The sequence below is a fragment of the Crocuta crocuta genome, unplaced genomic scaffold (assembly GCF_008692635.1).
Source record: "Crocuta crocuta isolate KB4526 unplaced genomic scaffold, BGI_CrCroc_1.0 scaffold705, whole genome shotgun sequence".
Classification (NCBI taxonomy): domain Eukaryota; kingdom Metazoa; phylum Chordata; class Mammalia; order Carnivora; family Hyaenidae; genus Crocuta; species Crocuta crocuta.
In genome coordinates, this window is record NW_027527827.1 from 596,575 (window position 1) to 623,656 (window position 27,082).

At 44.6% G+C, this 27,082-nt stretch overlaps 1 protein-coding gene across 1 annotated transcript in view; it reads right to left on the reverse strand.

Moving 5' to 3' along the window:
• Positions 1-21,939, reverse strand: part of STAB2 (stabilin 2) — a 145,636-nt gene extending 123,697 nt beyond the window's left edge. The window contains exons 1-5 of the mRNA XM_077778501.1: positions 21,896-21,939; positions 18,569-18,666; positions 12,537-12,622; positions 11,396-11,465; positions 2,041-2,136 (exon numbers count right to left, since the gene is read on the reverse strand). Coding sequence (XP_077634627.1) covers positions 2,041-2,136; positions 11,396-11,465; positions 12,537-12,622; positions 18,569-18,666; positions 21,896-21,939 — 394 coding nt within the window. The remainder of the gene's footprint in view (positions 1-2,040; positions 2,137-11,395; positions 11,466-12,536; positions 12,623-18,568; positions 18,667-21,895) is intronic.
• Positions 21,940-27,082: the final 5,143 nt, after the last annotated feature.

Consider the following 27,082-nt stretch of genomic DNA (forward strand, 5'->3'; position numbering starts at 1 on the left):
ATCCAAAGCAGGCTCCGGGCTCTGAGCTGGCAGTCAGCACCGAGCCCGATGCGGGGCTCGAACCCACGAACCGCGAGATCATGACCTACGCGAAAGTCGGATGCTTAACCGACTAAGCCACCCAGGGGCCCCAGGTTGCAAATATTTTGTGCCAGTCTATTGTTTATCTTTTGGCTTGACAGAATTATTTTGTCATTTGGAGGCAAATCTGTGTTCTCCATGAGGCTGGCTTCTTGGATGGGTCTGCTGTCTTATTAAAAAGATCTTTGCTCAGGGTGCCTGGGTGATTCAGTTGGTTAAGCTTCTGACTTTACTTCAGGTAATGATTGCACGGCTTGTGAGTTTGAGCCCCACATCTGGATCTGTGCTAACAGCTCAGAGCTTGGAGCCTGCTTCAGGTTCTGTGTCTCCCTCTCTCTCTGCCCCTCCTCTGCTCATGCTCTCTCTCTCTTTCTCAAAAATAAATAAAACATTAAAAAAAAGATCTTTGCTCATGAGTCCACTGGGCATAGACTCCTGGCCTATTGAAGGGGATATCCTATCCCCCTGAATTTCATGCTGCTGTTGATTTGAACTGGTCATTTGTGTGTCTGTCTCCTCCACATGAAAAAGGCTGTGTCTTATTCATCCTCCTTACTGTTCATAGCATCTCAGTTATTTTCAATAAAATGAGTTTTGAATTTGTTGAATTCGAATCTTATCTAATCCCTTCATTTTGTAGATCAGAAGAATAAAACCCAGAGGATAAGTTAAGTGAGGCTAGTGTCAAAAGAAGAATGTCTAATTTCTTAACGGATAAACTCCAAATTCACCCTTCATTACCCGCTCTTTGATAAGATTCCAGACATTTCTCCTTTACAGTGATTATGTTAAGTTTGGCCAGTAGGGCACACTGGAGGGCCATTGTAGGAGAAAGAGTTCCTCCTGTTGCTTCCTGTGTGCAGTGTTGTGTTTCTGCTGTGTTGGTGTATTGCTGCTGCACAGTCTGTCGGTGGTGCAAATGTGTGAGGACATTCAGTGATGTTCTGCCCAGCCATGCACTCAGAGTACGCACTCTATGGTGGCCTTGCATGCTCAACCTGGACCCAATGACCATCTTCTTGCAGCTCTCTCCACACACAGACACTGCCCACTCCAAGTTTGGCACCTACCTCGCCACAACTCCCTCTGTGTGCTTGCCCACCAGCCTTGCCTCATCAGTGCCCTGGGGGTTGTTTCCTGAGTGCCTAATGAATGGGTCCCGTGCCAGCTTGGACAAACCAGCAAACCTCTTCTCCACCCAGTGGGCTGCCACCATACCTTCTCCAAAAGGATTTGAACTCAGCCTTGGGATGGCCATCCCCTTCCAAGCTTGTCCTTCTCTATTATGCTCAGCTACCCTAGAGTTCACTTTGCGTTTTTATAGCCACTTTCCTGTGATAGCTTGCTAATTCTTTATATTAAACTTCCCTTGTTTCGATCATCCTGTGGTTTCTACCTCTTGCTTGAACCCAGTGTAATAGAGCATTCAAAGAATTTCAAATGATCTGAATTCCAGCTCTTCTATTTAGTAGTTTTGTGACTTCTAGTGAATCACTTAACCTTAGTGGGCCTCCGTTTCCTGTGGATGTGTTCTGTCCTTGAGACCTGCAACTGAGAACACGCCTTACCTCCCTTACTGGGCGGCGGACTTATTGCAATGACCTCAGCTGGTCTTCCAACCCTCTCTGTTCTATCCTTTGCACTGCCACCAGCTTGACCTTCCTAAAACACAGCTATGTCAGTACATCGCTCCCAAATCTTCCCTGAGTTCCACTCTTCTAGACGATCTCTCCCCTCCCCTCCTCTCCTCTTCCCTCCTCACTCCTCACTTTCCCCTCCCATCCTCTCTTTTTCTTCTTTTCCCTGTCTTTTTAATTTTTGGTGTTCTCCCAGGAAAATGTTTGATGGCACGCTGCTCATGTAGAGCCCCAGGATGTGCCTATGGGAATACAAAGCTGAAGCACATATGCCTGTGCCTATCTGACCCAGTGTGGCATCAAGGAGAGCAGCCGTACTTACGCTTGTCACAGTTTGGGCCAGTGTACCCGGAGTAGCACTCACAGCTTCCGTCACCATCTATCCCACTGTTGCACATGCCGTGCACACAGCTGCACACTGCAGACAGAACATGTGTTGTTCATTATTCAATGTAGACCTCTTCTGAAGATTTTGGGGGAATAATGCTTTGAGATCGCTTTTATTGAGAAGCCACATGACGAGAGGGGAAGAACCATGGGTTTGGAGTCCTAGAGACCTGGTTTAGATCTTGGCTTTATTTTCCCTTTATTAGCTTCAGAGCTAACATACCATGAGCTAATATGACATATAACATGAGGGCAGTAATCCCTACCTCATACGATTTCTCCAGCTGGACAAGATAATGTATTGGCCCATTAGAGCACACTGTAATGCCTTTTCTCTACTTTTAAACTAGTTACTTCATATTTGAACACCTCAAGAAGAGAATTCACTTAATGTTTTTTTATACACTTGTCACGTGTAACAGAGAGAAGCTACCACTGACTCAATCACTGCTGTTGGTGGGGATCTACTCTCTACCGGAATAAATCCTACTTCCTGAATGATGGGGAAATTCAAACATAAAAAAGGAAACTTGAAAGGGCAGAGAGTAACTATGCGATGATTTCTGGCTTGAAATAGCTGGCTTTTCAGCCCACTGACAGATAGTTTCAGGAATGACAAATGAAGGGCAATTCTTTTGCACTCAGTTTGCAGCTCATTTGTAGCAAGATTTTGTTTCTAAATGTTTTATTTATTTCTAGGAGAGAGACAGCATGAGCAGGGGAGGGTCAGAGAGAGAAGGAGTCACAGACTGAAACAGGCTCCAGGCTCTGAGCTGGCAGTCAGCACAAAGCCCGATGCGGGGCTCGAACCCACGAACCGTGAGATCATGACCTAAGCGAAAGTCGGACACTTAACCGACTAAGCCACCCAGGCGCCCCAGTAACAAGATTTACTATCTGGCTGAGTCCACAGCATCCTGGGCCCAGCCCTTGGTACAACATATAGTATTGGTTTCCTTTTGCTGCTGGAACAAATTACCACAACTTAATTGTGACTTAAAATAACACAAATTTATTATCTTAATTAAATTAATTAATTAATTCTTAATTCTCCTTTGCCATGTAACCTAACACATTTACAAGTTCCAGGGATCAGGATACAGACTTCTTTGGGGGGCCATTCTTCTGCCTACTACACATGTATTCATTGCATGCCAGCCAATTTAATATTAATGCAAATGAAACATAATTAAGAAGATCCACCTGCTTAAAAACCTAACCAAATACTGGAAAAGCAAGGATTAATAAAGTATTCTAAATAGCTAATAAAAAAATCCTTTAATTCTTTCTTATTGTCCCCCTCAATCTCCTGCTTTTTATATCCATCAGAACGGTTCTCCTTCAGGTGCTTATGTTTTGCCTGGACTGTTGCAGTAGCATTACCTGGCCTTGCTGTCCAAGCTCTCGCCTCTCCATTCTGTCCATTTCATATGATCAGTGATGGCATCAAGGTGATCATCCCTCCCGATATCTCAGTGACTTCCAACTGCTAACCAAATGAAATCTCAATCCCTCTCTTTGGCAAACAAGGCTCTCTCCAATCTGATTCCAACCGTTTTACTTTTCACTTTCCACTGCTTCATTTTATACATCTTAGGTTCTAAGCACATGGGGATGACTCATTAGTTTGCCTTTCTTCCTTCAAAACACGTATTGAACATCTCTCATGTCTGGAGTGCTATGCTTGAGATTGATGACCCAGAGATAAAAAGGACGAAGTCCGTGCCCTCCAAGTCTAATGGCAGAAGAAGGCAGCCCCTCACAACGTAGTGTGATGAATGCTAGGACGTGATAGATCAATGGCAATGCTAGCTGGTCAGGAAGAGATGGGTGGGGCTGGCCTAGGAGAGACATGCCACGCCTCCTGCATCTCACACCTCCATGACTTTGCCTCCAATGTTCTCTCTTTCGCATGCCAATGGAAGTCCATGTGTGGCTCTGCTGTTTCTGCCACAACTGCTGACCCCTGCTGCTGCTGACTTCATTTGACCACTGGTGCTAGTAGGCTCTTAGGCATAGATAGTAGGGTGTGATAGGGGACAAGGTACAAAGAAGGTGCTGCTGGACCACAGAGAAGCAGATTCTGCGTTGGGACCTCTGAGTGGCACCACAGAGGAGGGGGCTTTGGTTGGCCTTGAAGGGTGAGCAGCATCCCCACTCATGGTGACCAGGAGAGGCAGCTATTGAGTTATTTTTATCATTGCCCACTGTCATTGTTTATTTCTCTACCCAGACTTGATTTCGCAGTGGCCTAGTTTTTGTCTTGTTCCACCATGGATATAGCAAGTCGTTGATGTGATATTCTGTGAAATTGTCAGTGCTCATGGGGGAGCACCGCAGCCTAGCTGGGAGCGAAAAAGCTGACAACCAACAGCTGTCAGGGCTGCTTTTTCTTTCTCAATTTGTATATTTTTTCTCTCCTATTCGATGGGAATCTCTTGGAAGTTCTTACCCTGTCTCTGTATTTACCTACAATATCTTTTGTGGGTGTTTCATAACAATACGAATAACTACAAAACTAGATTATCAATAAAGACAGCTCCCTGCAGGACCAGGATTAAGGTGAGCAGGGGAGACAGGCTACAAGGAGAAAGGGTGAGGCAGAGCAGGAGGTGGGGAGAATGAGGCAGAGTAGCTCAAGTGCAGAGTTGGATCCTGCCTTTCTTTGGTATTTTGATATTTTGTTCAATAATTTATTTTATTTTATTTTATTTTATTTTAAATCTAATTGGTTTTTATTTTATTTATTTTATTTTTTTATTTTTATTTATTTCTAGGAGAGAGAGAGAGAGAGAGACAGCCTGAGCAGGGGAGGGTCAGAGAGAGAGGGAGTCACAGACTGAAACAGGCTCCAGGCTCTGAGCTGGCAGTCAGCACAGAGCCCGACGCGGGGCTCGAACCCACGATCCGTGAGATCATGACCTAAGCGAAAGTCGGACGCTTAACCGACTAAGCCACCCAGGCGCCCCTATTTTATTTTATTTTTAAAGTTTATTTATTTATTTGGTTAGAGATAGAGCATGAGCAGGAGAGGGGCAGAGAGAAGGAGAGAGAAGGCTCCACACTGGCAGTGCAGAGCCTGACATGGGGCTCGAACCTACAAACTGTGAGATCATGACCTGAGCTGAAATCAAGAGTCAGACCTTAACTGACTGAGCCACCCAGGTGTCCCTGCTCAATAATTTAAAAATATGATTGTCATGGGTTGATTTTGTCTCTCAGAAGGACACACTGAAATGCTAACTCCCAGTGCCTGAGTCACCTTACTTGGAAACAGTCAGTGCAGATGGAATTAGTTCGGTTGAGGTCCTACTGGAGGAGGGGGGGCCTTAGCCCAATTCTACTGGTCCTTCTAAGAAGGGGAGCAGGCACAGATATGAGGACAAGATGGCCATCCAGAGATTGTGTGGTGTTGCCTCAAGCCCCACAACACATGTGTGACCAGAGGCTTCATGAGATTGGTAGGGGCCTCTCCCAGAGCACTCAAACTGCTGACATTTGATTTTGGATTTCTAGCTTCCAGAACTGAGGCCCTAAATTCCTATTTTTGAAGCCACCAAGTTTGCAGTCCTTTGTTATAGCTGTCATAGCTTAGAAATAAAACGACTTATCTTGATTACTGAGGTTTTTTTTAAAAAGTTTATTTATTGAGAGAAAGAGAGAGAGAAAGAGAGAGGTGGGGAAGGTCAAAGAGAGAGGAAGAGAGAGAGAATCCCAAGAAGGCTCCACACTGTCAGCACACAGTCCTACATGAGGCTCAAACCCTTGAAACCATAAGATAATGACCTGAGCCAAAACCAAGAGTTGATCACTTAACTGACTAAGCTACCCTGGCATCCTTTGATTACTGAGTTTTTGATGCCTCCTTAAATTTGGCACCTGAGGCATGTCCCTCCCTTAACTCACTGTAGAATGGGCCCTGCACTTCCCTTTATTAAGCACTTATTATCCACCAGGCATTTTGCCACTCACTTTATACACATTATCTCATCTGATGCTAGTCGCATCCTGTGAGGTAGGGCTCATTAATTCTGCATTATGTATGAAAATGGGAGACATCTAGCTTGAGTATTCATTCAAATATTGTGAACATTTAAATCAGATTTGGAATTGTCATCCTCACTTCAAAATCTGATTTGCCATCATTTCTATTTTAACAAAGCACTTTGACGTTCACCTACGCCTATAGCTGTTAGAAGAGGAGTTCCAGAGAGAAGTCAAATTGGTTACAGAGGTAACTGGGGTATGGAAGGGGTGAATTATGTCTTGGTAGAGAAGGCTCAATTCAATTCAATTAAAAAATGTCTGGTTAAGTGTCTGACTCTTCATGTTGGCTCAGGTCATGATCTCACAGTTCATGAGTTCGAGCCTCACATCAGGCTCTGTGCTGACAGCATGGAGCTTGCCCATGATTCTCTCTCTCCCTCTGTCTCTGCCCCTCCATCTTGCACTCTCTCAAAATAAATAAACCTTTAAAAAGTCATCTCTTTCATTGAAAAAAAATATCTATTCAGCTCCTACCTTGTGGCAGTCATTGTAGGAGGTACTGGATGTATGAATATGGGTAGCTCACAATACCTACACTTGAGGATTCACAGTGCAGTGGGGAAGCCAGACTAAGAGGCTCAAGGTCCTGAGTGTCATGTAGCCCATGGAAGAGGGCGAGGAGGCAGAAGGGGGAGTTGAACGTAATTCAGCACAAGCTCCCAACTTAGATCCTACCTGCAAAAGCTGTCCTTCTCACGAAGCTTCCCTCTGGGGTGCATGCTGTGAGCCTCTCCCTGTGTCCTGTCTTCTGGTACAGACTCTGTACTGGATTAACTGACCTGGCATGGACAGCCTTGGGGAATATCTGATATATATTGCAGGGTCACCAGCCATTGCCAAGAAAGTGTCCCTGGGAAGGAGGCGTGAGTGGCGGAGAGATTCCGATATGTCTTTTAAAGAACCCTTGAAATTTTTGACCGGGTGTCAGTAAATCTTTAGAGACATGAAAAAACTTGAGGTGTGTGACTTTAAAGTGGTCAACATCTGGCCACTTGGGTCAGCGGGACAGTGCCTGAAGCCCCCAGTGCGATGCTCCTTGGCAGAGTGAGCTGCTAGCTCTCCTGTGTTCCCGTAGCATCCTGTTACTGATCATAATTGTCATCTGCATTTCCAGCCCCTTGGGGAACTAATCTGTCTCCTCTTTAGAATATTATTGTCAGGGGTCTAATGTATGGTGGATGCTCACCAGGGGGCAGATCAATGCAGAAGGTTAGGGCACACAGGCTCTGGAGTCAGATATTTTCAGTCAAATTCTGCTTCTGTCCCTGAAATAGCTGCTTGACCTTGAGACACCTCTGTGCTTTATCCATAAAGTGAGGAACGCAGCTTGCAGAATTGCTGTGGGAATCCAGAGATATCATCGCATGTCAAATCTGCACACGGCCTGGCGCAGAGCAGGTGCTCAGCACACACTAGCTATGATTATTGACAAGGCACAGCTGTGGCACTAATTTGAGGGTCATGTTGGAGAAAGTGGCCTTTGCATTCTGCCCTAACCAGGAGTGAGGCACAGAGCTAGCTAGGGCACTGGGAGCGGAGACAGAAACCCTTGGCTGATGTGACTCTAAATCATGTCTAAACTAATCAGCAGCGGGATAGGCTAGGGCTCTGGCAGCAGGTTAAAGTCAGTGTTAAAAATAAACTGTGGCTAATAGAGCTGTCCTACTTACAGGCAGAGCTGCCACCACTATGGGACCAGCACCTTGCTGGATGAAACAACACTGGCACCCAGTGGAGGCCCAGCTGAACAAGTTTGTAAGTTGTCCTTGTCCTGGTTAATGGAAAAGCACCAGCCATCATGGAGCCATTCATCCATCCATCCATCCATTCATCTATCCACCCATCCATCCATCCATCCATCCACCCATCCATTCATGGCTTGCTTACCGTTGGAAAGATTTTGTTCTCACTGACTATGTGCTTCCATTGAGTGAGTGCTTGTGACCTGCTGCTAAGAGCTTTGCTACATTGTCAGTCTCACAGGCAGGTATTATTATTCCTGTGTTATAGCTGAAGAAGGCTTTGGGAGGTTAAATAGCTTGCCCCAGGTCACACAGCAACTTGGGGTGGTTTCAAACTTAGGCCAGTCTGATTTCAAAGTCTCTTAACTATTTTTTTCTGGAGCTANTATGTATATATAATACATATTTTTTAAATGTTTATTTTTGAGAGGGAGAGAGAGAGTGGAGGAGGGGCAGAGAGAGAGGGGGACAGAGCATCTGAAGTGGGCTTTGGGCTGCCAGCAGCAGGCCTGATGTGGGGCTCAAACTCATGAACCGTGAGATCATGACCTGAGCTGAAGTCTGATGCTCAAAAGACTGAGCCACCCAGGGCAGCGCATGGCTATTTAAATTTAAATTAAGTGACATGAACTAAGACTTAAAAGCCAGTCCTTTACTTGCACTGGCTGTGTTTCAGGTGCTCAGTAGCCACATGTGTCTACCAGCTGCTTAGATGGTGCAAATTCAGGACATTTCATCATCTTACAAAGTTCTATTGATTGGAACCTCGAGCTTGGAGTCTTTCTCCTGAGCCTCAGTTTAGGTTTCTTACTTAGAAATAAATGCAGGTTTCTGATCCACCTAACTTTCTCCTGCTCACTTGCCCTTCCTCCATGGCACAAACAGGTATAAAAGTAGGATACTTTATCTAGAAGTGTTTAGAATTTCCTGTATCAGTAACCAGCACCAATTTCTTAGAGGCACCAGGGGCTCATCTTCTTTCCAGATTTTCATCCCCAAGCTGTACCTGGCTTTCTTGCTAAGTAATCTGTATGGGATGCTATGTTTTTTCCCTTCTCATTTCAAGATTTACTTAACATGTGTGATTCAGATCCTAGTATTATGGTAGGGAAGGGCCAATTGGGGAGACATGTTCTTTAATATAATACATAATGTTAAAAACTCACTGAATACCGATGTCTGTTTTAAATTTGTTTTTGCCAACATTCCATAATCTATGGAACAGTTAACAAACAAAAACACAAGATTGGGGTCCACTGGGGAATAATAGGTATTAATAATAATAATTGCTAACATTTATTGTGCACCGATTATCTCACTACATCCGCATAATAACACTGAAGGAGACAGTATGGTTTCTACTTTTACAGATGAAGACGAAGACAGAGAATGTGCTTAGGATACTTAAAGTTCCCACAATTAGAAGCCTTAGTGCTGAAGCCAGTCTGGGTGTAAAGCCATAGCTCTAATTATATCTACATGCTGCCTCTCAAACTCAAGCTTGTGGGTCAGGACAACACGGTCAGAGTGAATTACATCAGTCTTTCACTCATTCATTCACTCATTTGTACACTCACTCACTCACTCGTTAGGCAGCACTGTGGGAGGTAGTGGAGATAAAGACAGGTCAGTGCCTGCCTCCAAGGAACCATGGATTAGAAGGAAATGTCTCTGCTGTTTCCGGTCAAAGTTATCAAGGCAAATTTATGGGGGTGAGATGTCTATGTATGTGCATAGGTTTCTTGCAAAAAATATTTGAATCAGGGGTGCTTGGGTGGCTCAGTTGGCTGAACATCCAACTTTGGCTCAGGTCATGCTCTCACAGTTCATGGGTTCTAGCTCCACATCAGGCTCTGCACTGACAGCCCAGAGCCTGGAGCCTTCTTCGGATTCTGTGTCTCCCTCTCTCTCTCTCCCCCTTCCCTGCTCATGCTCTGTCTCTCTCTCAAAAATAAATAAGCACTAAAAAAGTGTTAAAAAACATATATAATTTAAAAAATATTTGAATCAAAGCAGTGTCTACCAAATCTGACTTTTCCATAAAGACCAGAACCAAGGTGGTGTTGGAGAAAGGTCACTTGACCTACCCTTTCTGGGAGGCTGTGAATCCGGCAGACACTGTCCCTACTATGCCCATGTTCTCTAAGCCTTACCAATTCCGTGCATTGCAGCCAACTTCCAGTAAGGCCTGTAAGCCCTTCCTAGGAAGGCTGCTCTGCCCAAATGCCCACTGGGGGCTGTGTGTGTGTGTGTGTGTGTGTGTGTGTGTGTGTTTTACTTTTTTTTAGAGAGAGAGAGCAAGTGGAGGAGGGAAAAGGAGGGGAGGGGAGAGAGAGAACCCCGAGCAATCTCTGCGCTGAGCTTGGAACCTGACTTGGGGTTCAATCGCAAGACCCTGAGATCATGACCTGAGCTGAAATCAAGAATCAGACTCATAACCAACTGAGCCACCCAGGTGCCCCGTGCTGGAATCAGTTTGTTGCCTTGCCTTTCCTGGCTTCTAGAGGCTGCCCACGTTGCACGGCTCGTGGCCCCCTTTCATGTTCAAAGCCAGCAAAGGCTGGTGGAGTTTTTCTCACTTCTCATCATGCTGATACTATGCCTTCTGAATTCTTCCTCCACATTTAAGGACCTTTGTGTACAGCGGGCCCACCCGGAGAATCCAGGAAAATCTCTCCGTTTCTGCAAACATAAGTCCCCTTATCATGTAGGTTAACATATTCCTAGGTCCAAGGGATTAGATGTGGATATTTTGGGGAAGCCATTATTCTGCCTACCATGCTGTGGATCCCACTCCCCTGTGGTGGGGGGACCCCCAGGTGGCTGTTCTACACTGACGCCCCAGTTCCCCAGGGCATTCAGCTCCAATCATCCACACTTGCCTCTGGCTTGATGACACATCCTATATTTCTCCCCTGTCATTTTCTTAGTGTTTCTGGGGTCACCTGACAGGTATGCTACCTTGTCTCAGGGTCTGCTTCTGGGGGGGAAACAAGGGGGTGGACAAGCCAGTGTCAATTGTGTTTATTAGTTTGTTTAATCTTCAAGATGGAGCCCATAATCCCCAATCATCTCAGGTATTTGAGGACTCCCCAAAAGGAAGGGACAGAAGGTGGTGAGGCCCATTGTGGAAGAAGAGGCCCCCAGGGAGAAGGTCTATGCTGGGACCAGGACCCAGAAAGACTTCCAGGGCAAGGAACAGGTGGATATTGGGTCCTGGAGCCTGGAGAGAGGCAACCATACAGTGCCAAGTGGGCCAGAAGGCATCACTGGTGAGTAGTCCCCTGAAAACCGCAGAAAACACTGTCTCTCTTTCAAAGACTGCATTTTTGTCCACTCTCGGTGTTGCCTGTGTAGACTCAGTACATAACTGTTTGATGCTTCCCCCACCCCACCCCCACTCCTCCCAAACAATAGCCTTTCTGGGATCTTCAGTGGCACAAGCCATGTTTGACCTTCAGCCCTTACGAATACATTTAATTACATAAAAATGAGACGTACCTGCTGAGCAGCTGGGTCCAAATACATTGTCATCCGTACAGGTTTCACAGGCAGCTCCCCCAAACCTGTCCTGTGGAACACCCAGGCAGATGGCATGAGACCCAAGTGATCTACGTCCCGGGAAGCCCTTGGATTTCCTCACTGACACTCTGGTCAACATTCGTTTCTCAACTGTATCTTCCTTCTGTCCTTTCCTGAAGCTTCTTCTTTCTATTTCTGCCTTTTTTTTCGTTGCTGGTTTTATGTTACAACGCAAACATTAATCCCTGCATCATTTTTCACTAAGAGTCTGAGTGCTTCTGAAGGGAACTGCTTTTCCAGTCCAAAGATACAGAGGGTAAGTGCTAACAGCCTCATCGTTAATTTCACTCAAGTGTGAAATGAAAATTCTTTCAGTGTTGCATTCTTTTGGTTTATTTATTTATTTTTGACAGAGAGAGAGAGAGAGAGAGAGAGAGAGAGATTGAGCAAGTTTATGAGTCGGGGAGGGGCAGAGAGGGAGGAAGAGAATCTCCATGTTATCTGTGCTATGTTATCAGCACAGAGCCTGACGTGGGACTCTAACTCACAAACGCTGAGATCATGACCTGATCTGAAATCAAGAGTCAGGTGTTTTACTGCTTTACCGACTGAGCCACGTAGGTGCCCTGGATTTTGCATTTCAGAAGGCAGTTGAGGTCCATCCCTTTCAGAGGGACTTCTTTGTATTTAAATTATCTGAGGCTTGCAGCTCACAGCATGTCACTTTCATGGGATAACAAAGACATTCTTCTCTTGACAGACCCACTGACCACAGGGTAGTCTGCTATTAGTGATTATTAACAGGAACAAAGACAGTAATTTATACTGCTCTGTGGAGGTCCCCAAAATGTTTTCACACATATGACCTCACTTCATTTTTTCAACAAATGTAAGTACATAGGAGTTTTTATCAAACCCATTTTATAGATGGATACACTTAAGGCTGAGCAGCGAACTGACTCTCCCAAAGGTCTCCAGTCCCTAAGAGGCCATTTTATTGCAGATCGTATACTCTTTTCATGAACCTCACTACTTTTTAGAGACTCCACTTAGCATACAGGTGTTTAAGGAGGGACCAGAGGTAAGGGGAGGGAGAAGGAGAACACGTCTCTGAACTTACCTGGCAGGAGCAGCTTCCGTTCCCTTCCATGCCTTCTGCACAACTGCCCCTGCCATTGCAGGGGGACCTGGCACCTCCTGGGCACTCTAGGAAATGAAAAGGCTCAGATTCACTCATTCATAACTGCTCGAAGCATTCTGCATGGAAGCAGTAAGCATCTACTGTGTGTCAGGTACCATGCTACTAATTAAATAGTTAAAACCCCTGATGGCCCTGCTGGCATCATCCAGGGCCACACAAAGGCGCGTGAATCACAGTATAGTCAGGTGCTGTGAGAGAAGGCATTGGACTATCTACTATTTCTTAAGCATTTGCTATCCTTTAGCCTTTTTCATTTTTATACTTTATAATTTTCTAATTAAATTATTCCCACTGCAACCTTCAGGTGGTGCTACTGTTGCCGGTCAGCAGATGAAGAGACTGAAGTTCAGGGAGGCCATGTAACTTGCCCCCCCGTTTCACACTTTATTAAGTTGCAAAGCTGGGACTTTAGTTCTGCCCTCAGCAGGACTCTAAAGCTAGGACTCGCACTCAGGGCTGTAGATAGGGTGCTGAGGGAGCCCGGAGATGAGAGCTGTTGATGCTGCCTTGAGGAGTCTGGGAGGCATCTCTAGGGAGGAGTCCTTTAAGCTGGGGTTTTGAAGGCTTGGTAGGAGTTGGTCATGCTTGGAAGGGAAGGGTATTTCAGAAACAGAGAACAGCAAGTACGAAGCGTCAGGGTTGTGAAAGGGCACGAGTTGATCTTGGGAATAATATAAAGTTTGGTGGGGCTGGAACTTGGTAGCTGGGTTTGGGGGAAGTGGTGGCTGATGAGGGTTAATGGGATGGTTGGTGCCAATGAAGGAAGTGCTTTCTATGGCAAAGGAATTTTGATTTCACTCACAAGCTGATTCTAAACAAACATGGGTTCTGTACTTTCGGGCTATGCTAGACCTGAATCAGATCTTTTCTAGACATTTATTAGAGGATTTTAGTCATTCACTAATCATTCAGGGAATATGTACTATGTGCCAAGCATTATATTACATGTTGTGGGGGAGGGACATTTAGCTACAAAGATATTGCAATGCCTGAAACCAAATAGAGGATTTAAAGTAATGGAAAATGACAGAAGTTTAAGGTACTGTGGTAATAAGGTTGAAAAACTTCTTTTTATTTCTTTCTTTTTTAAAAAATATTTTTAGGTTTATCTATTTCAAGAGAGAAAGAGAGTGTTTGAGTGGGGTAGGGGCAGAGAGAGAGAGGAGAGAGAATCCCAAGCAGGATCCACTCTGTTATCATGGAGCCTGGTGTGGGGCTCGAACTCATGAACCTTGAGATGATGACCTGAGCCGAAACCAAGAAACAAACGCTTAACCAACTGAGCAACGCAGGTACCCCTCTTTTTCTTTTTATATTTGCCATTGTTCTGCACCTTGAGTGCAGCATGTATTTAACAACAGTTTGGGTGAGGTCTGACTATTAAAATAAGTGATCTGGACCAGCCAGCTCCAAGCAGAAATCATGCAATGGTCATGAAATGTGTCTGTGTGAATGAGGCAGGTCATATGATCCCAAACTAAAGTTAGCAGGACAAATGCCTTTCCCAAAATAGCCAAGGACATGGGGTTCTAGATAATAATAAAGTATGCGCCTATTTACTGCTCAAAGTAATCCTCTGAGGTGAAGTCCTATTTTTAGCCCTATTTTCTAGATAAGGAAACTGAGGCACAGGGTAGTAGAGTGACTTGCCTAGAGTTACCCAGCTGGCAAGGGGTAGTGAGGGACTGACCCCTCCTCTACATGAAGTGTCCACTTTCCAGCCCTGCCTCCTCTTCCAACCCCCACTGACAAAGCCCACGATCTTGCTGTGCCATACATCTTCCAAGAAATCAGCATCCATAGAAAATGAAAAGCAGTTCTTGGAAAGAGACTTTTAACTACTGAGAGAAACAGTTCTCCTGAAAGGACCCTGATGGCTCATTTGAGTCACTAGGCTAGTTCTTTAAAAGAACAATTAGAGAGATGCCTGGGTGGCCTAGTCAGTTAAGCGTCAGACTCTTGGTTTCAGCTCCGGTCATGATCTCACAGTTAATGGGTTCAAGCCCCGCGTTGGGTGGATAAAGGGTGGAGACTGCTTGGGATTCTCTCTATCTCCCTCTCTCTGTCCCTATCTCTGTCTCATCCACCTCTCCTCTAAATAAATAAATAAAATAAATAAATAAAAGATCATTATAAATTGTAGGGGTGGGGAGATGAAAGAGTCTAGTCCCATAACTGTGGCTAGTGTTCTCTCTGGCTCCCCTGTGTCTTTCCTACGTGCAGAATACTGGTAACCTACAGAGACTTGTACATTTCGAGTCTGTGGGCTTCCTTCCCACTACAGTGTCAGAGCCGGGCTTCAAACCCTGGCCAGTGCTCCGGAGTCTACGCACTGATACCATCCATCACTATCCTACATACTCATCAAGCACTGCCATGTGGCAGATTCACGGCACAGAGGACAGAAATGTTTATGAGGTGGGCAAAAGAGAAGACACACGGACATGTAGCTATGATTTATAAATCACCTTAAAAACTATCATGTGGGTTTAGGCTCCAGTACGACTCTTTGCTCACTGGGCCCTTTTAGGAAGGTCAATGCATGACTCGAAGATTCAGTTCACATGTCTTCCTGGCAGGCATGGATGGAATATTAGGTGCTCAATAAACAATGGTTATTATTTAAAGTGGATGCTCCCCATCCTCTCCAGTTCATGTTCATCCAGATTAGCATTGCAATAGGTAATAATACTCAGGGAGTAAGTCATTGGGTACCTGTTTGAATCAGGGCCCTGTAAGGTCCTGGGTATACAAGGTGAGCACCCAGACCTGCTTTATTTCCATAGTCCTACCAGTCTGGTGGGGAGATAGTCATGGATTAACAGACTCTCAGATAAACACTGGTTTACAAACTGGGATAAGGCTAATGGGGAGGGGGGAAGCTTTTCTCAATCCACCTACTGGCGGTTACCAACATTGACACCCCCCAAAAACTAACCCTCAAAGGCCCAGCTGACTTAGATTTGGTCTCAATAGGGGGCAATGGACAGATCATTGAAGAAGAGCCTTGTTAAAGATTGTGTCTTTATCCTAAAAAGAGCCATAGGAGTTGGGGATGGAGAGGAGGGTGAGGGCCTCACCAAGCAGGTGACAGGTACACACTTTGAAGTTCACCTGAAACCCACTTGCATTCACAATGCCGAGCAAGGGGTGCTGTGAGAGTGTTTCCATAGATTGTTGACTATCAAATAGCTCTTCTTCCATTTCCTTTTGATATTAGGCACTCCTGGGTCTGAGATGGTGTTTTGGGAACCAGGCCCTTCTCTGAGCAGGACCAGGAAGGTAGAGAACTGACAGTTTTGCCACTTTCCCTCTCGTGGCCCCTGGGCCCCTCCCTAGGGCTAGGCGTGCAAGATGCTCTCTGAGTGATCCGTAGCTTGCCCTTTGGACTGGCTCAGAGGGACACAGGGCCTCCTCAAGTCCTGGGACCCAGCATTCAGAGCTAGCTTGCAGAAATATGCTCTCCCGGGCATTTTTAATCTGCAGGCAATGACAACAGAGTCCCAGCCTCCTGTGCTCGCATTCTGCTCCTTAGCTTCCTCCCTGCATGAGTCACCTCCTCTCCCGTCTCCCATTCCGTCTGTCCGTCCCACAGGCCAGGCATGCCCTTCCCTCCACACCTTGCCTGTACCTTTCCTCCTGTGCAAACACTCTCCTGGACCCTCCTCTGAGGCGGATATGACTCTTTCATCCTCTGGGTATCCCTTCTGCTCGGGCCTTGCCTTGTGATAACATACAGAGCAGTGGGACGCCCGCGTGGCTCAGATGACTAAGGCCTGACTCGATTTTGGCTCAGATCATGATCCCACAGTTCGTGACAGCAAGCCCTGCATCAGAATTTGTGCTTACACTGCGGAGCCTGCTTGGGATTCTCTTTCTCCCTTTCTCTTTGTCCCTTTCCCATTCTCTCTCAAAATAAATAAATAAGCATTTAAAAAAAAACATACAGAGCAGCAAACAGGGCAGAGCCATCTATTGAGAATATAGGTCAAAGGCTGATTACAGAGTAATTAGGGTGCTTCTCCCATTCCAGGTCCCAAGAGTGAGATGCTGTCTCTAGCAGTCTGGGCTCCCCTTTTCCTTAGGAGACAGTTAGCAAGCCCTTCTTTTAATTTATTAATTTTTAAAATTATTTATTGTGAGAAAGACAGAGAGTGTGTGAGCAGGAGAGGGGCAGAGAGAGAGGGAGACCGAGAATCCGGAGCAGGCTCTGCAAGTTCAGCCCACAGAGCCTGACGTGGGGCTCGAACCCACGAAACTATGAGATCATGACCTGAGCTGAAATCAAGAGTCAGACACTTAGCCACCCAGGTGCTCCAGCCCTTCTTTTTAAAAATTTAAGCAGCTGTTGCTCTAAGAAGGATTCACTGGACCAGCTGTTTCCAACCACCTGGGGAATGAGGGGGTGGTGGTTATAAAGGCAGTTTCCCAAGGCCCTCCTCTCTGGGTAGAGTCGCCATGAAAATAACACCTCTCACACGTCGTACACTGCGGGAGCACAATTTCCCAGCGAGCCTCCATCCTGTTCATGAGGCCACGCCTCCCACAACTGCTTCCAGCCCGTGCCTGAGCATGATAGTGATACCAGGGCAGGTCTGTTGCTGCAAAATGGAGGACTCCTCTTTTGGGGACTCTGCCTGAGTGCTCCCCATCAGCTTTACCAAATGTTTTTAGAACTACACAGTCTAAGACCTTTCCAATCTAACCTCCCTTGGTTCCCTTTCTTATTCAAGAGTCAGACCTACATCTTTTTATCTATGTGAGAAGGTGAATTTGAAGTTAAAATCCTTCCTACAAAGCAAATTCCATGCCAGATGTCTTTACTNCATGAGGCCACGCCTCCCACAACTGCTTCCAGCCCGTGCCTGAGCATGATAGTGATACCAGGGCAGGTCTGTTGCTGCAAAATGGAGGACTCCTCTTTTGGGGACTCTGCCTGAGTGCTCCCCATCAGCTTTACCAAATGTTTTTAGAACTACACAGTCTGAGACCTTTCCAATGTAACCTCCCTTCGTTCCCTTTCTTATTCAAGAGTCAGACCTACATCTTTTTATCTATTTGAGAAGGTGAATTTGAAGTTAAAATCCTTCCTACAAAGCAAATTCCATGCCAGATGTCTTTACTGGTCAGTACTACTTCACACTTAAGGAAGAAATCATACCAATTATACAAAAACTCTTCTAAGAAAAAGAGGAAGAGAGAACNATGGTATGGTGAAGGGATATACATGCAGATCACTGGAACAGAATAGAGCTCAGAAATAGACCCATATATAGATGGTCAGTTTTTTCTACAACAGTCCAAAGGCAATCCAATGGGGAGAGGATAGTTTTTTTAAGAAATGATGCTGAATTACTAGGTATCTGTAAGAAATTGAACTTTGATCCATACCTCAAATCATGTACAAAAATGAACTTGCAGTGGATGATAGACCTAAACTTAATACCTGAAATTATAAAGTTTCCAGAAGAAAAGATGGAAGAAAATCTTTGTGATATTAGGTTAGGTAAGGATTTCTAAGTATGATACAAAAAACACTACCTATAAAAGAAAAATTGATATATTTGACTTCACCAAAATGAAGAACGTTTGTTCATCAAAAGTGAGTGTTAGAAAAAGACAAGCCACAAACTGCAAAGAAGTATTTACAAATCACATATCACATGAGGGATTTGTATCTCAAACGTTTAAGGAACTCTCAATACTTGAAAAAAAAAACTACTTGAGAGGTAGATGAATAGCAATTAAGCATATGAAAAGATACAAATTAAAATATAAAATGCCATCTCACACAGTGGCAAACTTTTTTTTTTTCAAAAAATCTGATTATATCTATTGCTAGAGGCTAAACAAATGGAAACTCTCACACATTGTTGGTAGGAATGACAACATGATACACACACATTGAAAAACAGCTTGGGGGTCTCTTGTAAAGTGAAACATACACTGACCATACAATCCAGGACTCCTGCTTCTGGGTGTTTTCCCGGGTGAAATGGAAACTTCGTTCACACAAAAACCTGTGCACGCATGCCCACATGGCTTTATTCTTAGTTACACCGAACCGGAAACAAACCCAGCCAGTGAAAGGATCGACTGGCTGCAGCCACGTCACAACAGCCTATGCGGCATTAGAAAAGAATGAACTATGGACACAGCAGCACAGACAAACCTCGATGCATTACGCTAAGGAAAGAAGCCAGACTCAAAAAGCACACACTGTATCATTCCAACTGTATGACATGAAGGTAAAATTATAGGCACAGCAAACAGATCAGTATTTGTCAGGGTTTGGGAGATGGGGGTGGAGGACTTGATAGCAAAGGGAATGGGGGGGGATGAAATAACTCTTCTCTAAGCTAATGGTGGTGATTTTACACAAACTAGGTTTGTTAGAACTCCTATAACTGCGTACTGAAAAGGGTGGGTTTTACTGTATGAGGATTATAAATTAAGAATAAAAGAGAACACGGGGCGCCTGGGGGCTCAGTCAGTTAAGTATCTGACTTTTGGTTTCAGCTCAGGTCATGATCTCCTGGTTTCGCGAGTTCAAGCCTCGCGTTGGGCTCTGTGCTGGCAGCAGAGTGCCTGCTTGGGATTCTCTGTCTCCCTCCATCTCTGCCTCTCCCTCACTCATACTGTCTCTGTCTCTCTCAAAATAAATAAATAAATATTTTTAAAAAAGAATAAATGAGAACAATCCATTAAATGCTCATCATGTGCCTTAACGATAGGTTTGGAAAAGGTAGTCGATGTCCCTGTAAATAAACAATGAAACTTGACTTCTGTTTAATCCTTAGAGATGTTCTATTCTATGCTTACACTCACCAGAAAGGAAAACAGGGGAAGACACTAGAATTGGAAAGGGCTATTTTTGAACACCTAGTAAAGTCATTTAGCTTTCTCCCTTTGATCTCTGAACCCTTTCACTTGAATACTTTAGTGTAGGTCCAGAGGACCAATGTTCGAGAAGCATTTCTTCAGGGCCATATCACTGTTTGGCAAACTGTTACTGAATACCTTCATGGGCCAGATGTCGATCTTAAAAAGATCAGCTTGACTTGTTTTTGTCTCCTTCTTTTGGGTTCTTTTTATTATTACTGTCAGCAGTCTAAACCTCGGGTGGAATGCCAAGACTTACAGTTACATCACATGAAATGCCCTTGGCACTCCACCCTATGCAGTGTTAACGGTAACTGTTTTATCTAAGAGGACACCGGAGCGTAGCAGAGCCTCTGTTAGGACCATCAGTGAGGTCACAGGGCTGTCAGGCTTGGAGATGAGGATTCCCACTCAGCTCTGACTTTAAAGGCTCAGAATTGTGCTTCTCTATATGGACAGATTAAGATTATTTTCCATGGCTTAAATGTATCTACAAGTCATGCATTTGATTAAGTAATTAATTCAAGATTTGGTGGATGCCTACAATTATTTTCAAAGCTGTTACTGTTTTCTCTTTGCATTTTTACAAGACAGTGAAATGAGATTTAGCCTGAACAGAAAAGGGGCCTTCATTCCTGTGGCTGTGGGCAGGAAGGGGCTGGTGAGGACAGCTTTGGGGCTTTAGATTTATTTCTAAGGAGGTGCCCAACACACACTTCTCGTTGAGATAAGCAGCCAGTTTTATTCAGGTCCACTGGGTATCTGCCTGTGGGTGAAGGCATCTACTGGTTGAGTATTAATTTGCCGTCTCCTGGGAATCGTCCTGAGCTTCAACATCACATATTCTGCAGAGGAGGGGAGGCTTTCTCTTAGCAGGTGTTTCATCCTGGCCCAGCCATCTCTCCAGTGGCTATGACCCATGGGCTAAAGCTCAAGGTGCATCCTTTCTGTTCTGGACTGAATGTCCGTGCCTGCCCCAATTCATATGCTAACGTCCTAAACCTCAACGTGATGGCATTTGGAGGTATGGCTTCGGGGAGGTCGAGGTTGTTAGGTGTAGATGAGATCATGAGGGTGGGGACCCCACGATGGGATTAGTGTCCTTAGAAGAGAAAGAGGGACCAGAGCACTTGCTCTTTCTCTGCCTTGTGGGGACAGAAGAGCCTCACCAGGACCAAATCTGTAGCATCTTGTTTTTTAAATTTTCTTTTTAATTTTTCTTTTTTTATTTGAGGCACAGGGAAAGTGTAACAGACGGAGAGGGCAGAGGAAGAGAGAGAGAGAGAGAGACAGAGAGAGGGAAAATCTTAAGCAGGCTCCACGCTCAGCACAGAGCCCGATGCGGGGCTTGATCCCACGACCCTGGGATCATGACCTGAGCCAAAAATCAAGAGTCGGACACTCAACTGACAGGCACCTAGGTGTTCTTAGCATCTTGATCTTGGACTTCCCAGCCCCTGGGACAGTGGGGAACAAATGTCTGTTGTCACGGCATTTCATTACAGCAGCCCAAGCAGACTGATGCTTACCTTCCCCACGTTTTTTTTTTAAGTTAGTTAGTTAGTTAGTTAGTTTATTTATTTATTTATTTATTTATTTATTTATTTATTTATTTATTTTGAGAGAGAGAGAGAACACACGCAGGGGAGGGACAGAGAGGGAGGGAGAGAGAGAATTCCAAGTGGGCTCTGGGATGTGGTGCCTAAACTCACAAACCTCGAGGTCATGACCTGAGCTGAAACCAAGAGGCCAGTGTTTCACCGACTGAACCACCCAGGCGCCCCTCCCCACATTTCTGAAGAACGGGCCTTTGGTTTGGCCTGAGGTATCAGAGTGACCCATGGGGTCTGCAGAAGGGCAGACAATTGTGGGAAGAAATGTGATGGACGTCAAAGGCCACAAACTACATAGCAAATGAGATGTAGAAGGAGCGTCCTCACCAGGCCCCCAGAACTGTGAGTCCGTCGTTAGCCCCATAACAGACGGATAGAACTTGTCGAGCAGCTACTGTTGCTGAGCACTGTACATGCGTGATGTTATTCTCACAACTGAGGAAGGCATGGATGCTGCTGACATCACCATTATCATCATCATCAGGCTCTAGATAAGAAAACCGAGGCCCAGAGAAGTAAGTAACTTGCCCCAAGATCACATGATTGGTTAAATCACTGGAACGGGTGTTGCAGTCAGGCCTGACTCAAGATTTTGAGTCCTTAACCACTAAGCCAGAGCACACAAGATCAGTACCTTAGGATAGAAAATCAAGCCAAGGCATGCACCCCCATTCTGGAATGTGGGCCAGCAGTGATCTGAGAACCACAAAAGACAGACATGGGGTCTGGCATATTCTGCATATCTGCCGTCTTTCAGGCACATCCTCAGTACTGTGTATGTACGAGCTCACTTCATCCTCAGCACGACCGTCTTCGGAGGTAGCCATATTGGTGTCATTATTTCCATTTTGTAGATGAGAAAACTGAGGCCGAAGGATAGGTTTACCAACTAAAATATAGGATGCCAGTTAAACTTGAATTGCAGATAATTTTTCAGAATAAGTGGATAATTTTTTTTAGAATAAGTATGTCCCGAAGACTGTATGCATATATGTTATTTATCTGCAATTATTTTAACTGGGTGTTCTCCTTTGTTATTTGCCAAATCTGATAGCCCTACAGAGAGCGTAAGTAACTTGCAAGGCCCCAGAGCGAGAGTGTGGGGAATGCTGGGACTGGAGGCCGATCCGAATTTGGGGTCTGGGTGCCAGCTTACCGTAACACCACACGGCCTCTCAGTTAAAGGTTAGAACGAGGGGGAGCTCAGGGGTCACAGCATCGACTCCAGGCAGCGGCAGGCATCTGGCTAGTGGTGGAAGCGAGTTTTCTAGGAGAAGGCTAGAGAGAGACAAGCAGCCTTCCCAGCAGCTGACTTGGCAAAACCAGCAGTTATTTGGGGAAACGGGAGAGTAGCGGGTTAGAGCTGGGACTCTACAATGAGACAGGTCCTTTGCACGTACTAGCTGGCTGCCTTTGGGCAAACTGCAAAACTCCTTCCAACCCCTGGGTCCTCTGTGGGGCTCTCAGGTATGACTCTTTCTCCTCGTCTGCTTCTGTGTTGCTTTCTTATATTAATCTGTGAGCTCCTTGGGGGTAGGGACCAGACCTATCATATATGCGATTATGTGCAGCTTATATAGTCAGTGTTCAATAAAGGCTTGATTTTTATGAGTTGGCCAACCCTGGAAGGAACTTTGGGGAAAAGATACCAGGAAGATGGGAGTACAAAGGGTCCTCACTTTATATCCTAAATCGAACGGTTTAAGTTTAAATTTTATGAAACCACTTGTTCAGTTTTTAAATAAAAATTTTAAGCCAAAAGTGTACATTTTATTCCTCTTTCTCAAATCACTTTCAATCACCTCAGGCCCCTGTTAATAGGAAAGATGATAAATTGATGTTCTCAGCAACCATACTTGAAAAGATATTACAGAATTTGCCGTAAGAGCACATTTCTGATGCACCATGAGGCTCAAATAGCAGATAAAGCTCTTTTAGGTCATTATTGCATTTCCCGTTGGTTACTGCTGCTCTGGTGGCCCCTTGCATTGGGACTTTCCTCACACAGGAGGCTCACCTGTTAGAAGCTGTCAGCAAATCATCAGCAGTTCTGTTTCTTTAAAGGAAGATAATAAACTTCCCCGGCAGCAAGAGGCCAAAGACTTCCTTATAACTTTATCTCTCAATGAACACCAGAGGTGCCTAATTCTTCTTTTGTTTAAAAGCTTGGCTCACAGTGCTGGGCAGAGAATATGCCCCACTTATAGCTGCAGCTGAAATCATCCCCCTGGGAAACTGATGTGAAATAGGTTCCTCATGTGAACTCAGCTTTATTTCTCACTCAAAGCCGGAAGGAACGTGCCTAAAAGACTGGTTTCAAATCCACAGAAATCTGTTATTTGTAACCTGTGCAGTGAACGGCAAGAAACATACAACAGGAAAGAAAGAGATCTGGAAACAAAAATAATACAGTAGAAGAAAAGATAAATGTGCAGAATTTGATGACGCTGACCTCAAAAAGAATCAAAACCATTTCCCTTTGAAGTGATCAGGTTATTTTGGCCAGAGTCCAGTTTCTGTGTAACCCTTTTTCCTCATTCTTTTTTTTTTGTTGCACAAATCAGTTAATGTTCATGGTGGAATAAAAAGAACTGGGGTGTTCCAATAAAAAAGTCTATTTTCCCTCAAGTACGATAGTGGTTGTTCAAATGTGATTGTTTCAACGTTAAAAATATGTTTTGGGCATGGAGGAGGACACTTGTGGGGATGAGCACTGAGTGTTATGTGGAAACTAATTTGACAATAAACTATTAAAAAAATATATGTTTTTGTGCTACAGAGTAAAGCTTTCTATGCGTTGATCTGATAGAGATCTACGAGTTTTAATGAGAGAGAAGCAAGTACACTCTGGGTAGAAACAACTTCCTTATGTCAGGATGACATATTTTTTACCCCAAGTGAGAATTCATGCCTTATTCTTTTTTTTTTAATTTTTTAATGTTTTATTTATTTCTAGGAGAGAGAGAGAGAGAGAGACAGCGTGAGCAGGGGAGAGTCAGAGAGAGAGGGAGTCACAGACTCTGAAACAGGCTCCAGGCTCTGAGCTGGCAGTCAGCACAGAGCTTGACGTAGGGCTCAAACCCATGAACCGTGAGATCATGACCTAAGCGAAAGTCGGACGCTTAACCGACTAAGCCACCCAGGCACCCTTGCCTTATTCTTAATTTTAGCAAATGATGAGTCATTTTTTCTCATTGTGCTTTTTTGTGGTTTCTGATTTTTTAGAATTGAAAAAAGGGTTATTTTCTCATTGGAATAAGGCACTCTTGAAACAATTGTAGAAGTAACCCAGAGGTATGGAGTATGAATGTATTTGTTGATGCATTGAAAAGGAACTGGGTGCCACACTTGGCTTGGAAAGAAGGCCATTCCAGAGCTTGGGCTTCCTCAACAAGATGTATGGGAACACGTCAGCAGCTCTGAAATGGCCTTATCCTTGCGGAAATGTCGAGTGATAGGCAAGATCTCACTTGTCATCACCGCAAAATGTGAGAGGTGAAATATACAGCCAAGTAGAACACTTATCTCTTTCCTGAACTAAAGGAAGGAAGCCTTTGGAGACATTTGGTATGTTTGGAAGATACAGATAAAGGGAAGCGTTCTTTTGCTCCAACAAGAGCAGCAGAAATACCGTCCGGCCACAGCTTTTCACATACTTCGCTTCTCGGGCCTCAAGACCCAGCAGAAGGAAATGTGTGACCCCTCAACGAACAGTGCATACTCAATGGCAGGCAGGAGCCTTGGCCCACTCGTACCCGGCACATTGTGATGGCATGAAGCCCACTGAAGATTTCGGATCCTGTTTGCCTGCTCATGTTTTAGGAGTTACTCACTGTTTAAGAAGGGCTCGATGAAAGTATGTCACTTTATTTGGCTTTCATTTCATTACCGGTCTGTTTTGACTGTTACTCACTCACTCATTTTTTCATAAAACATTATCAAGGTGCCTTCTTGGTGTCACTCTGTCAAGCCCTGTCATCTACATTCATATTTTAATATTACTACAGTTTTGTAAAGTAGAACTTTGTACCCCCGTTTCGTACCGAAGGAAGTGGAGGCATGGCAGGAAGTAACTCGTCCAGTGATGGAACTAGATTCAAGCCAAAACGTGGGAGCGGAACTAGTGACTTTTTATTTCCCTGGCCGTGGTCGGGCACTCTTTCTGGTGCACATGCTGACTTTTGGTGCTGTATCTTGGACAAAGACTTGTCTACAGGGGTCTGGTCAATAACAGCATCAGATTAGTGTTTGTGGGTTAGAAAGAGAAAAACAAATCTAAACGTTTTTGTATTATATCAGAGTGTCTCTCAGAACTGGATGTGGTCATGACCACACTTGGCTCTAAAAAAGGTCTTGAAATCTGGAAGGGTGGGTTCATCACTTGATCTGTTGTAACAACCTCAGGATCACGCCCCATGCTGGGGTGAAACTGACAGCAGAGCAGTCAATAGAGAGAAGGGCAGGATTTCCTGAACCCCAAACCCTGACGTTTCCAGGACAATGAACAAAACCCAGTCATTGACTGGGAGGGCCAAAGGGACCTACTAATCAAAAGAGAAGTTAGAAACACATTTGGAGTGTCTCTCTTTCCTTTCTTCTTTTTTTTATAAGCTCTGCTCCAGAAATGGGGCAGAGTAGAAAGACAGCAGGCTTTGGTGACAGGCAGTCCTGAACTTGAACTTGCTTTGTCTTTGATCAAGCCAAAAGAAATTGGTAAAATATAATCTTTAAATCTCTGATCCCTCATAGGTGAAATGGAGATAAAAGTGCCTAACTCAAAGATGTGTTTTAAGAACTAAACCAGGTAATATAGGCCAAGTACCTCTCTGGTACCTAATGTCAGCAATGTTGAATAAATGGAAACTATTATTCATTTAATCATTAGTTAAAAAACAACAACAACAACAACAGTGTAATGGGCACCTGGGTGGCTCAGTTGGTTAAGCATCTGACTCCTGATTTTGGCTCAGGTCATGGTCTTATGGTTCGTGAGTTCAAGCCCCACATCAGGCTCCTCACACTGACAGTGCAGAGCCTGCTTGGGATTCTGTCTTTCCCTCTCTCTCTGCTCCTCCTCTGCTCCGTCTCTCTCTCTCTCTCTCTCTCAAGATAAATAACCGAACTTTAAAAAAAATGCAATAGTGTTGACATCAGACATGCAAGAAGGGCTCAACTATTCAGAAGCCACATGGGAAAAAAAAAAAAAAAGACCAGGGAAATGAGCTAAACCATTTAGGGCTTCCTATATGCGACAGAAAGAAGTTGCTATTGTTTTCTTTCTCTACACTTTTCTTTTTTTATAAATTTTTTTATCATTTATTTATTTTTGAGAGACGGAGAAAGACAGAGCATGAGCAGGGGAGGGGCAGAGAGAGAGGGAAACACAGAATCCAAAGCAGGCTCCAGGCTCCAAGCTGTCAACAAAGAGCCCGATGTGTGGCTCAAACCCATGGACCGCGAGATCATGACCTGAACCAAAGTTGGACACTTAACCGACTAAGCCACACAGGCGCCTCTCTATATACCTTTCTAAACTTTTCAAGCTGTGTGCAATTTGCTTGTAGTATTTTAGTCAGACAAAAAAAAACAAAAAACAAAAAAACAAGGCAAAAGAGAACTAATCTCTTTCCTTAAGTGCATTCATATTTTAAAGTTTATTTATTTTGAGAGAAAGAGAACATAAGCAGGGGAAAGGCAGAGAGAGAAAGAAAGAGAATCCCAAGTAGGCTCCCTGTTGTCAGCACAGAGCCCGATGCAGTGCCCAAACTCACAAATGATGAGCTCATGACCTGAGCTGAAATCAAGAGTCAGATGTTTAACCCACTGAGCCACCCAGGTGCCCCTCTCCATAAGCATATTCTTAAAGAGATGTTTCATTACACCAAAAAATGGAAAACAACTGGTAAATGCATGAATTAAAATGCTTGATTTTTCAGGAGACTATAGATGCTGGCGAGGATGTGGAGAAAC